This window comes from Myiozetetes cayanensis, unplaced genomic scaffold (genome assembly GCF_022539395.1).
Source record: "Myiozetetes cayanensis isolate MyiCay16 unplaced genomic scaffold, myiCay2020 scf59, whole genome shotgun sequence".
NCBI classification, from domain to species: domain Eukaryota; kingdom Metazoa; phylum Chordata; class Aves; order Passeriformes; family Tyrannidae; genus Myiozetetes; species Myiozetetes cayanensis.
In genome coordinates, this window is record NW_026087842.1 from 284,598 (window position 1) to 296,216 (window position 11,619).

The following is an 11,619-nucleotide window of genomic DNA, read 5'->3' on the forward strand; positions in this document are numbered from 1 at the left end:
GGCACTGGGGGGGTTGAACTGGAGGTCAGGGGGGTCCTGGGGTTGGGAGGGCTGTGGGACTGGGGGCACTGGGAGAGACTTGGGGGCACTGGGAGAGACTTGGGGGCACTGGGGAGGGCTGGTGGGACTGGGAGCACTGGGAGCACTGGGGGGCACTGGAGGAGACAGGGGGCACTGGGGAGAGCTGGGGGGACTGGGAGCACTGGGGGCACTGGGAAGGGCTGCTGGGACTGAAGGGATCGGGTGACACGGGGGGACAGGGGCTGGCCAGGTAGGGGGGTGGGGGCTGCACAGCAGGTCTGGGGGTCCCTGGGGGACACGACTGGGGACAACCCTGGGCTGTGCCCCCCTCTCTGGGGTCCCTCAGCCTCGGGGGGGGTCCCAGTTCCAGAAGGTTCTCCCTGACCCCTCCCCAGTCCCAGCACTCCCCTCCCCCAGTCTGGGGGTCCCACTGGTGCCCCCCAGCCCCGAGAGCCCAACACAGACACAGAGCCGAGCTGTTTATTGGGGTGCACTGGGGGGCACAGAGAGACCCCAGCCCAGGGGATGGGGGGCACAGAGACCCCCTGGGCATTGCAGGGGCACAGAGACCCCCCGGGGGGGGGCACAGAGACCCCCTGGGCATTGCAGGGGCACAGACACCCCCTGAGGGGGGGGTTGGGGTGGGGGAGGACCGGGTTATTTACAAGCAGCCGCTGGGACCTGCAGGGAAAGGGGGGTCACCAGGCCCAGGGGTGGCAGGGGGTCCCAGGGGTCCCAGGGGGTCCCAGGGGTCCCTGGGGCTCTGTCACTTCTGGAGCCGCTTGATCCGGGCGTCAATGTCGGCAAAGTTGTCCTCGACTGATGGCCAGGTTGTCCTTCATCGTCTTCTGCACCTGGGGGAGGCACAGGGGGATGGGGGTGACTGTGGGGGGGCACAGGGCTGGGGGGCACAGGGGATGGGGGTGACTGTGGGGGGCACAGGGCTGGGGGCACAGGGGATGGGGTGACTGTGGGGGGCACAGGGGGATGGGGGTGACTGAGGGGGCACAGGGGGATGGGGGGTGACTGTGGGGGGCACAGGGCTGGGGCGGGGCACAGGGGGATGGGGGTGACTGTGGGGCGGCACAGGGCTGGGGAGGGGGGCACAGGGGGGCTCAGGGGTGTCCCACCTCTGCCAGCAGCACCGTGTTGTCCTTGAGGGCCGCCGCGATCTCCTGCTGCGTCGTGTCCAGGTGCACCAGCACCTGCCCGAACTGCGTGGCTGGGGGGACACACCCGAGTGCTGGGGGCCACACCCACGCAGTGACCCCCAGGTCCCCAGGGCCCCCCCCGGGGCTCACCCTGCTCGTGCAGGTCCCGCAGGGTCACCAAGCGCTGCACCACGTCGGGCAGGGCCGCGGCCACGGCGTCCCAGCGCTGCAGGGTCTCGTACAGCTGGTGGATCTGGGGGGGTTTGGGAGGCAGCACGGCCCGGGGGTCAGCACGGCCTGGGGGTCAGCACAGCCCTTCCCGGCCCCCAGGCCCCCCAGCCCGTACCTTGCTCTGGGTGTCGGCGTCCTGCACCGTGGCCTTGTGCTTGGCGATCTCGTTCACCTTGCCCAGCACGCTCTGCAGGGGGGCACCCCAAATTCACCAGTGCACCCCAAATCCAACAGTGCACCCCAAATCCAACAGTGCACCCCAAATCCAACAGTGCCCCCCCTCCAAATCCTGCAATGTCCCCAATCCACCAGTGCCCCTAAATCCAACAGTGCTCCCCAAATCCAGCAGTGCACCCCAAATCCACCAGTGCACCCCCAGTCCAACAGTGCCCCCCCGGTCCAGTATTACCCCCGAAACCCAGCAGTACCTCCCAGTCCAGCAGTGCCCCCCCAAATCCAGCAGTGCCCCCCAAATCCAGCTGTGCCCCCCTGAAACACCAGTGCCCCCGAATCCATCAGTGTCCCTCCAAGTCCACCAGTGCCCCCCATATCTACTGGGGCCCCCAAACCCAGCAATGCCCCCTCAATTTTGGCACTGCCCTCCAAATCCAAGAGTGTCCCCCTGTCCAGCTGTAGCCTCCTCTAGTTCAGTGGTGGCCCCCAAAATCCAATGGTACCCCTCCCAATCCATCAATGCCCCCAATCCATCAGTGCCCCCCTAAATCCATCAATGCCCCCAAACCCAGCAGTACCCCCACTCCCCTATGCCCCCAATCCCCAGTGCCCCCAAATCCACCAGTGCCCTGCAATCCATCAGTGCCCCCTCCCCCCGTGTCCCCCCACTCCCCTCGTGTCCCCCAATCCATCAGTGCCCCCAAACCCACCAGTGCCCCCAACCCCGTGTCCCCCACTTCCCTGTACACCCCTCCCCAGTGCCCCCACTCCCCTACACCTCCCGTGCCCCCGTGCCCTGACCTGCAGCCGGGCCTCCACCTGGTCGAGCACGGCCACGTCCAGCACGTTCACCTTGGCCTGCAGCACCTGCACCGTGTCCTGGGGGGCACGGGGGGGCACAGCTGAGGGGGCACGGCAGCACCCCCACAACGCTCTGGGGGCACGGGCAGGGATGGGGGGCACAGCAGCCCCCCAGAATAGTCGGGGAGGGCAGAGGGAAGGGGGGTCCTGACTCACCATGAGGCTGGAGCCCTTCAGCCCCACCAGCAGCGGGTTCTGTGGGGAAACGGCACCGGTGGGGGGCAGGTGAGGAGTGGGGGCAGGAGAGGAGGAAGGAAGGGGGCAGATTGAGGGGAGGGCAGGATGAGGGGTGCAGGATGAGGGGGCAGGATGAGGGGGCAGGATGAGGGGGCAGGATGAGGGGCAGGATGAGGGGTCAGGGTGTCAGGATGAGGGGGCAGGATGAAGAGGCAGTGGGGGCAGGCCATCCCCCCTCACCTGGGCACTCACCTGACTGTCAGGCTCACACCTCATGGCCGCCTCCAGCTGTGCCAGGCGCTTCTCCAGCTCCGACACCTGGGGGGGCAGGACCCCCACGGGGGTTTGGGGGGTGTCAGGTGTCAGGACCCCCTCAGGTGGGTCACAAAACCCCCCTGTGTGGGTTGGGTACAGGTGTGGTGCCCCCCACTCAGAACCCCCAGGTGGGTCAGCCCCAGGTGCCCCCCCAGGTGGGTCAGGTTCAGGTGTGGTGCCCCCAGGTGGGTCAGGCCCAGGTGTGGTGCCCCCAGGAGGGTCAGCCCCAGGTGCCCCCCCAGGTGGGTCAGCCCCAGGTGCCCCCCCACGAGGGTCAGCTCCAGGTGCCCCCCACCTTGGCAGAGTGGGTGAACTGGTCCTGCTCTGGTCTCCAGTACAGCTCGAAGGTGACGGTGTCGCCCCCGGCCGGGGGGGCCCGGGGGGGACCCTTCCCAGGGGTGGCTTTGCTGCATTTGGCCACTTCCAGCTGCTGCAGGAGCCGCCTGGGGACAGGGGGACAGGGACGGGGGGACAGGGGGACAGGGACAGGGGGGACAGAGGAGGGACAGGGGGGCACAGGGATAAAGTGGGCACAAGGACAAAGGTGGGCACAGGGACAAGGTGGGCAGGGTCCCTGTGCCACCCCCCATGGGGACACTGCCACCCCCATGGGTACACTGCCCCCCCCCATGGTGACACTGCCCCCCCCATGGTGACACTGCCACCTCCATGGAGACACTGCCAGCCCCCATGAGGACACTGCCACCCCCATGCATGGTGACACTGCCAGCCCCTGTGGGGACACTGCCCCCCCCATGGGGACACTGCTCCCGTGGTGACACTGCCACCCCCATGCATGGTGACACTGCTCCCGTGGTGACACTGCCCCCCCCATGGGGACACTGCTCCCGTGGTGACACTGCCACCCCCATGGAGACACTGCCACCTCCATGCATGGTGACACTGCTCCCGTGGTGACACTGCCACCCCCATGGTGACACTGCTCCGTGGTGACACTGCCCCCCCCATGGTGACACTGCTCCCGTGGTGACACTGCCACCCCCATGGGGACACTGCCACCCCCATGGGGACACTGCCACCCCCATGCATGGTGACGCTGCCCCTCCTGTGGTGACACTGCCCCCCCCATGGGGACACTGCTCCCGTGGTGACACTGCCACCCCCATGGTGACACTGCCCCCCCCATGGTGACACTGCCACCCCCATGGAGACACTGTCCACCCCAGCATGGTGACACTGCCCCCCATGGTGACACTGCTCCCGTGGTGACACTGCCACCCCCATGGGTGACACTGCCACCCCCATGCATGGTGACACTGCTCCCGTGGTGACACTGCCCCCCCCATGGTGACACTGCCCCCCCCATGGGGACACTGCCTCCGGTGACCCCCATGCATGGTGACACTGCTCCCGTGGTGACACTGCCCCCCCCATGGTGACACTGCTCCTGTGGTGACACTGCCACCCCCATGGGGACACTGCCCCATGGGGGACACTGCTCCGTGGTGACACTGCCACCCCCATGGTGACACTGCTCCTGTGGTGACACTGCCACCCCCCATCCCGCTCACTTGGCCAGGGCGCCCTCGGGGTCGGCGAAGTCGATGGCGGCGCCGGGGCCCAGCACCTGCTCCAGGTGGGAGCTGAGCAGCTGCTGCTTCAGCCCCTCCACCTGCCGGGCCAGGGCCACGGGCGTGAGCTCCTCCTCGGCCCCCGCCTCCTTCACCGAGCTCTGCGGGACGGGGGGGTTACAGGGGACAGAACCGGGACAGACCCCACACACCCCCCGGGACAGACCCCACACAGACCCGGGACAGACCCAGAGATACCCCCGGGGACAGCACCCAGACAGACTACACCCACACAGCCCCCAGACAGCCCCGGTGCCCCCCATATCTACCAGTGCCCCCCCATACCTATCGGTGCCCCCCCAAACCCAGCAGTGCCCCCTCAATTTTAGCACTGCCCCCCAAATCCAAGAGCACCCCTCATGTCCAGCTGTGGCCCCACAACTAAGTGGTGATCCCCAATCCCCAGTGCCCCCAATCCATCAGTGTCCCCCCAAACCCAGCAGTGCCCCCCAGTCCATCAACCCAGGACAGCCCCCGCACATCCCCTGGGGCACGTGTGCCCAGACACCCCCAGACACCCCCTGGGGCAGGTGGGGCTCACCTGCGCACGCAGGGGCTGTGGGGGCTCACCTGGGGCAGGTGGGGCTCCCTGGGGTGGGTGGGGCTCCTGGGAGCAGGTGGGGCTCCTGGGGCTGGGGGCTCCCTGGGGCAGGTGGGGGCTCCTGGGGCTGTGGGGGCTCCCTGGGGCGGGTGGGGCTCACCTGGATCTGCTCCACGTCGCGCAGCAGCTCCTGCACCTCGTGCTGCAGCCGCTGGAATCGCTGCTGCGGCGTCTCCTTTGCACCCAGACCCTCACCCAGCTGGGGGAAACAGGGGTGGGCGGCTCAGGGGGGCCTCGGGGGCTCAGGGGGTCTCAGGAAGGGCCAGGGGTCTCAGGAGGGTCAGGGTCTAGGGGGTCTCAGGGGGCTCACAGGGGGTCAGGGGGCTCACACTGGGTTAGGGGGGCTCACGGTGAGTTAGGGGGTCTCAGGTGGGTTAGCATATCTCACAGGGGGTCAGGGGGCTCATGGTGGGTCGGGGGTTCTTGGTGGGTTAGGGGGTCTCAGGTGGGCTCACAGGGGGTTCATGGTGGGTTAGCAGGTCTCACAGGGGGTCAGGGGGCTCACAGTGGGTTAGGGGGTCTCAGGTGGGCTCACAAGGGATCATGGGGCTCATGGTGGGTCAGGGGGTCTCAGGTGGGCTCACAGGGGGTCAGGGGTCTCACAGGGGCTCATGGTGGGTTAGGGGGTCTCAGATGGGCTCACAGGGGTCAGGGGGCTCACAGGTCGAGGGGAGGGGCTGGTGTGTCCCCCCACTCACCATCTCATACTCCCCGGCCTCGTATCCCGTCGTCCTCGTCCGGCCGATGCGGTCGGAGAAATCTGGGGAGGCAGAGCCGGGGGTGACCCCAATCTGGGGGGGGCTGAGCCCTTTGGGGGTCCCTGTGCTGGTGCATCCCCCCCCAGCCTGCACAGTGCCCCCTGTCCCTGTGCCCACCTTGTCCCTCAGCCCCCTCAGGTGCTCCCCCCGCTCCCCCCGCCCTCGGTGCTCGTGGTGGAGCTTCTGGTGGCTGAGCATGAGCTGCACCCCCCGGGGGTCTCCCAGCCCCCTGGGGATCTCCCAGCCCCCCCGACCTCCCCTGGGGGTCTCTCCCGGTCCCCTGAGCCCCCCCACGCTCACCCACGCCCTCGGTGCCCAGGCGTTTGTCGCGGAACTTCTCGTAGGCGGCGTTGGGGTTGATGATCAGGTGCTCCACACTCGTGCTGCTCAGCTCCTCCTGCACACAGAGCCACCTCAGTGGGGGGACAACGGGGGACATGGGGCTGCCACCACCCCCCCCCCCCGGGCACAGAGCCACTCAGGGGGACATGGGGAGTGCCCAGAACTGCCACTGTCCCCCAGGGCACAGTGCAACTCAGGGTGAGGACACAGGGATCCTGAGAGCTGTCACCACCTCCCAGCACACAGAGCCACTCAGGGGGGGACAGGGGGGTGCCCAGAGCTGCCACTGCCCCCAAGGGCACAGTGCCACTCAGGGTGGGGACAGGGGACACAGGGGGTCCCCAGAGCTGCCACCCCCCTGCACCAGGGATGGGGTCAGGGGTCCCGTCCTCCCCAGGACAGTGCCCAGCAGAGGCAGCCACGTGGCACAGCCCCAGGGCCAGGGTGGGCACATGGGACCCCCAGCCTGGCCTGGCCCAGCTGCAGGGACCCCTCGATGGCCCGGCCTGGGGACATGAGACCCCCAGCCTGTGTCAGTCCAGCAGGCAGGGACATCCCAAGGGTCCTGTGTGGGGACATCACAGCCCTGGCCTGGCCCAGCATGGGGACACTGGACCACCGGTCTGGCCTGGCCTGGTGGACAGGAGCCCTCAGAAGACCCCATGTGGGGACATCAGCCCCCTGTCCCAATCCAGTGTGGGACATCAGCCCCCTGTCCCAGCCTGGTGTGGGGACATTGGACATCAGCCCCCATCCCAGTCCAGTGTGGGACATCAGCCCCCTGTCCCAGTCCAGTGTGGGACATCAGCCCCCCATTCCAGTCCAGTGTGGGACATCAGCCCCCCATCCCAATCCAGTGTGGGACATCAGCCCCCTGTCCCAGCCTGGTGTGGGGACATTGGACATCAGCCCCCTATCCCAGTCCAGTGTGGGGACATCAGCCCCCCATCCCAATCCAGTGTGGGACATCAGCCCCCTATCCCAATCCAGTGTGGGACATCAGCCCCTGTCCCAATCCAGTGTGGGACATCAGCCCCCATCCCAATCCAGTGTGGGGACATCAGCCCCCCATCCCAATCCAGTGTGGGACATCAGCCCCCCATCCCAATCCGGTGTGGGACATCAGCCCCCCAGCCTGGCCTGGCCCAGCTCAGCGACCCCCGAGGTCTGGGAGCACCTCGGGCTCTGGAACCTTCCAGCACCCCCAGATGGGATCAGGACCCTCCAGTGACCCCCAGGCCCTGTGTGACCCCCGGGGGGGGCTCAGGGGTCCAGCCCCCCCTGAGCAGGTGGGCAGGGTGGGCACAGCCAGCGAGTGCCCCCCTCGTCCCTGTTGGGGGGTCCCTGGCCCAGCAGGGCCCGGGGGTCTCCCGGCAGCCCCTCCCCCTCAGGGCTGCCCCTCTGCAGCCCCCGGTGGTCTCGGGGAGCCCTGGGGAGCTGGGGGGGGGTGAGAGCGGCAGGAGCAGCGCTGGCAGCGTTAGGGGGGCTGGGGGGTGCCAGGGACAGTGCCAGGGATGGTGACAGCGGCCTGGGGCGGTGGCAGCGGTGACAGTGGCCGAGGGCCGGGCGCTTACCAGCTCCTGGCGTTTCCCAGAGGTGAGAAAGGCAGAGCAAGGTTAGAGAGGGGAGAGAGAGACAAAATCCGCGTTAGAAGGTCCGGCCGTGCCCACCGACCCCGAGGGCTGAGGACCCCCAGGGGCTGGGACCCCCATGGACACCCCAGAAGCCTGGGGACTCCCAAGGGCTGGGGACCCCCCTGAGGGCACCCACAGGGGCTGGGGACCCCCATAGGCAACCCCAAGGGCTGGGGACCCCCAAGGACACCCCAGAAGGCTGGGGACTCCCAAGGGCTGGGGACCCCCCTGAGGGCACCCACAGGGGCTGGGGACCCCCATAGGCAACCCCAAGGGCTGGGGACACCCAAGGACACTCCAGAAGGCTGGGGACTCCCAAGGGCTGGGGACCCCCACGGGCACCCTCAGTGGCTGGGGACCCCCCTGAGGGCACCCCTGGGGGCTGGAGACCCCCAAGGACACCCCAGAACACTGGGGATCCCCAAGGGCTGGGGACCCCCAAGGGACTGGGACAGGACAGGGGGCAGCCGGGGCTGGGGGCAGGGGGGCCGTGCCCCCCCCGGGGGTGCCCTAGGTGGGAGCAGGACATGCCCAGAGTCTCAGGGTTCACCTGCCCCCCAAAGCACCCCCAACACCCGGGGGGTCTCCGGGGGCCATCTGGGGGTCCTTGGCAGGGCGGGGGCTGCCCCAGCCCAGCGGGGTCAGGGTGGGCAGCACAGGCAGCAGGCAGAGGATGCAGAGGGCAAGGCAGAGCGGGGGGGGGGCAGCGGGACCCCCAGCACAGGGGGGCTCCCTGGGGACCCCCATGCACATGCAGCAGGGCCCCCCATGCACCCCCCGAGCGGGGCCGCGCTTACTTGTGCGAACTGTCCGGGACGGCGGGAGCGGGGGGGAAGCGGGGGGAGCCCCGGTCAGAGGGGGGCTCGGGGGGGACCCCACACACCCCTGGGAGGGGGGGCTGGGACCCCCACACAACCAGACACGGGAGGGGCTCCCAGGGGACCCCACACACCCCTGGGATGGGGGGCTGGGACCCCCACACACCCAGACACGGGAGGGGTTCCCAGGGGGACCCCCACACACCCAGACATGGGAGGGGCTCCCTGGGAGGGGGTCTGGGACCCCCAGACATCCCAGAGCTGTGAGGGGCTCCCTGAGATGGGGGTTTAGGACCCCTGTCCCCCAAATCCCAGAGCTGCCACGGGGCTCTGGGGGGGGGGGGTAGGACCCCCCACCCATCCCCTCCCACCACAGCAGGGCCACCTCTGGTGACTTTGGGGGCCACTTTGGCCACAACCCCCTGTTTGGGTCCCTCTCGCTGCTCTGGCTCCCACGGGGGTCTCTGTGCCCCCCACAGGGGTTGGGGGTGCCCAGTGGGCTCCTGCTCTGGGTGGGGGGTCTGTGCTGCCCCCCGACCCCCCCAAACACCGGTGGCAGAGCGGGGACAGGGTGGGGGTCACCCCTGTGCCTCCCCAGGCCTGGCACCCCCTCCCTGACTCAGGGGGGCACGGAGTCACCCCCAGCCCCATCAGCCACCCCAGCACAGCTGGGGGTCACCCACACCTGGGGGTCTCAGGGACAGACCCTGCTGTCACCCCCCATTGAAGCCCCTGCAGAGCCACCCCCCAGAAAGGCCTCAGCCTTTCCTGGGTCCCTCGGCACTGGGAGCAGCTTTAGGGGGTCCCTCTTGTCCCCGTGGGGGACACAGACACAGGGACACCCACCCAGTGTCCCCCTCCCCTTCCTGCCCCCCCAGAGCAGAGAGGACGAGATGGGAGGACGGGAGGGGGACACTGTGGGGGGGACATTGTGGGGGGGCTGTGTCACTGTGGGGGCACACACTGTCACACACTGTCACTGTGAGGGGGACACACTGTCACCATAGCTGACACACACTGCCACCATGCAGGGCCGTGGTGCTGTGGGGGTGTGTGGGTGTGGGGTGTGTGTGGGGTGTGTGGGGGTGAGTGGGGGAGCAGGAGCCACTTCCCTGCAGCTGTGCCGGTGCTGGGGGTCCCGGGGAGGGCCTGGGGGTGCCGGGGGGGCTCCTGGGGGTCCCCCAGGCCAGGCCTTACCGCCTCAAACTCGGCCTGGTCATCCTCGGGCAGGTCGCTGGTCTCGTACACGTCGGGCTCGTTCCGGGCCTGCGGCACAGGGGGCTGTGCTGGGACCCCCATCCCGACCCCCCCCGAGGCTTCCAACCCCCCCAGACCCCACAGCTCATCCCCACGGACCACACCCCACATCCCTCTGAGCACCCCTGACCCCCAGCTCACTGCCCCCATTCCCCACAGACCACACACCCCCACATCCCTCTGGACAGCCCTAACCCCCAGCTCACTGCCCCCATCCCCCAACCCCACAATCACTCCTCAAACACCCCAGGCTGCTCCCACCCCCTCAAGCCTCCTGTTCCCTCCCCAACAGCCCTAAAACCCCCAGAGCCCCGTCCCCCCAAAACCTCCTGTTCCCTCCCCAGAGACCTAAAACCCCAGAGTCCCCGCCCCCCAGCCCCTGTTCCCCCAGAGCCCCGTTCCTTCCCGACCCCCAGAGCCCCCGGCCCCCAAACCCCCAGTCCCGGCTCCCCCCATCCCCACGGACACGCCAACACCCCCGACCCCTGCAGCCCCCGATTCCCTCAAAGAACCCCAATCCTCAGACTCCCCAAGTCCCTCATCCCCAGCCCTCCGAGGCCCTTCAGATCCCCAGCTCACCCCTAGACCCCCTCAAAGACCACCAACCCCTCAGAGCCCCGACCCCTCAGCCCCCTCAGCCCCTCGATCCCCTCAGTCCCACCTGATCCCCCAGCCCCCTCAGTCCCCTCAGCCCCCGATCCCTCAATCCCCAGACTCCCCAGCCCGCCCGATCCCTCAGTCTCAACCTCCCCGATCCCCCAAGCCCCTCAGCTCCCCGGCCCGGCCCCGCACTCACGATGCCGGGCAGGTCGGCGTATTTCGGGTCGGCCATGGCGGGGCGGTGTCAGCAGGCAGTGTCAGTGGGGCGGTGTTCGGGAGCCGATGTTTATTTGGGAGGGTCCGTGTTTATGTGGGGGTCCGGTGTTTATTTTGGGGGTCCCGGAATGGCCGCGCGGGGCCAGGGGCGGGGCCGCTCTGCGAGAGTCACGAGGGCGGTGCCAGAGCCGCGAGCGCAGGGGCGGGGCCTGGACAGGAGGGCGGGGTCTTGGGGCAGGGCCTGAGCGGGGCAGGGCCTGAAGAGGGCGGGGCCTGAAGGAGAGGGACGGGGACACGGGGGACACAGGGGAAATGGAGGGAAATGGGGGCACATGACGAGGACATAATGGGGGACACAGGGGGAAATGGGGGGACACAATGGGGGACACGAGGGGAAATGGGGGGACATAATGGGGGACACAGGGGAGAAATGGGGGACACAATGGGGGAGAACAGGGGGTCACAATGGGGGGACACAATGGGGGGACACGGGGATGGGAAATGGGGGGGACACAATGGGGAGACAGGGGGGTCACTGAGGGTGACACAGTGGGGGAAGAACAGGGGGCCACAATGGGGGACACAATGGGGGACAGGACACTGAGGGGACACAGGGGCGAGACTGGGGGTCACAATGGGGGGACACAATGGGGGACACAATGGGGACACGGGGGAAATGGGGGGGAACAGGGGGCACTGGGAGTCACTGGGAGGGTCACATGGGGGACACAATGGAGGGGCACGGGGGATGACACTGGGGAAGACATGGGGGGACACGCAGGATCACACGGGGGAGGATACAGGGGAACACATGGGGGGACAAGGGGGCTTGTTGGAGGGGTCACAAGAGGGGATACAGGGGGACACACCG

At 68.6% G+C, this 11,619-nt stretch overlaps 1 protein-coding gene across 1 annotated transcript; it reads right to left on the reverse strand.

The window, feature by feature from the left end:
- Positions 1-775: 775 nt before the first annotated feature.
- DCTN2 (dynactin subunit 2) lies at positions 776-10,841 on the reverse strand. The gene is given in 15 exon segments (XM_050334791.1): positions 776-844; positions 846-875; positions 1,152-1,243; positions 1,323-1,425; positions 1,519-1,590; positions 2,379-2,456; positions 2,595-2,633; positions 2,868-2,933; positions 3,226-3,373; positions 4,463-4,623; positions 5,224-5,322; positions 5,822-5,883; positions 6,182-6,278; positions 9,873-9,941; positions 10,729-10,841. Coding segments are annotated over 15 exon segments (1,209 nt in total). The 5' UTR covers positions 10,765-10,841; the 3' UTR covers positions 776-787.
- Positions 10,842-11,619: the final 778 nt, after the last annotated feature.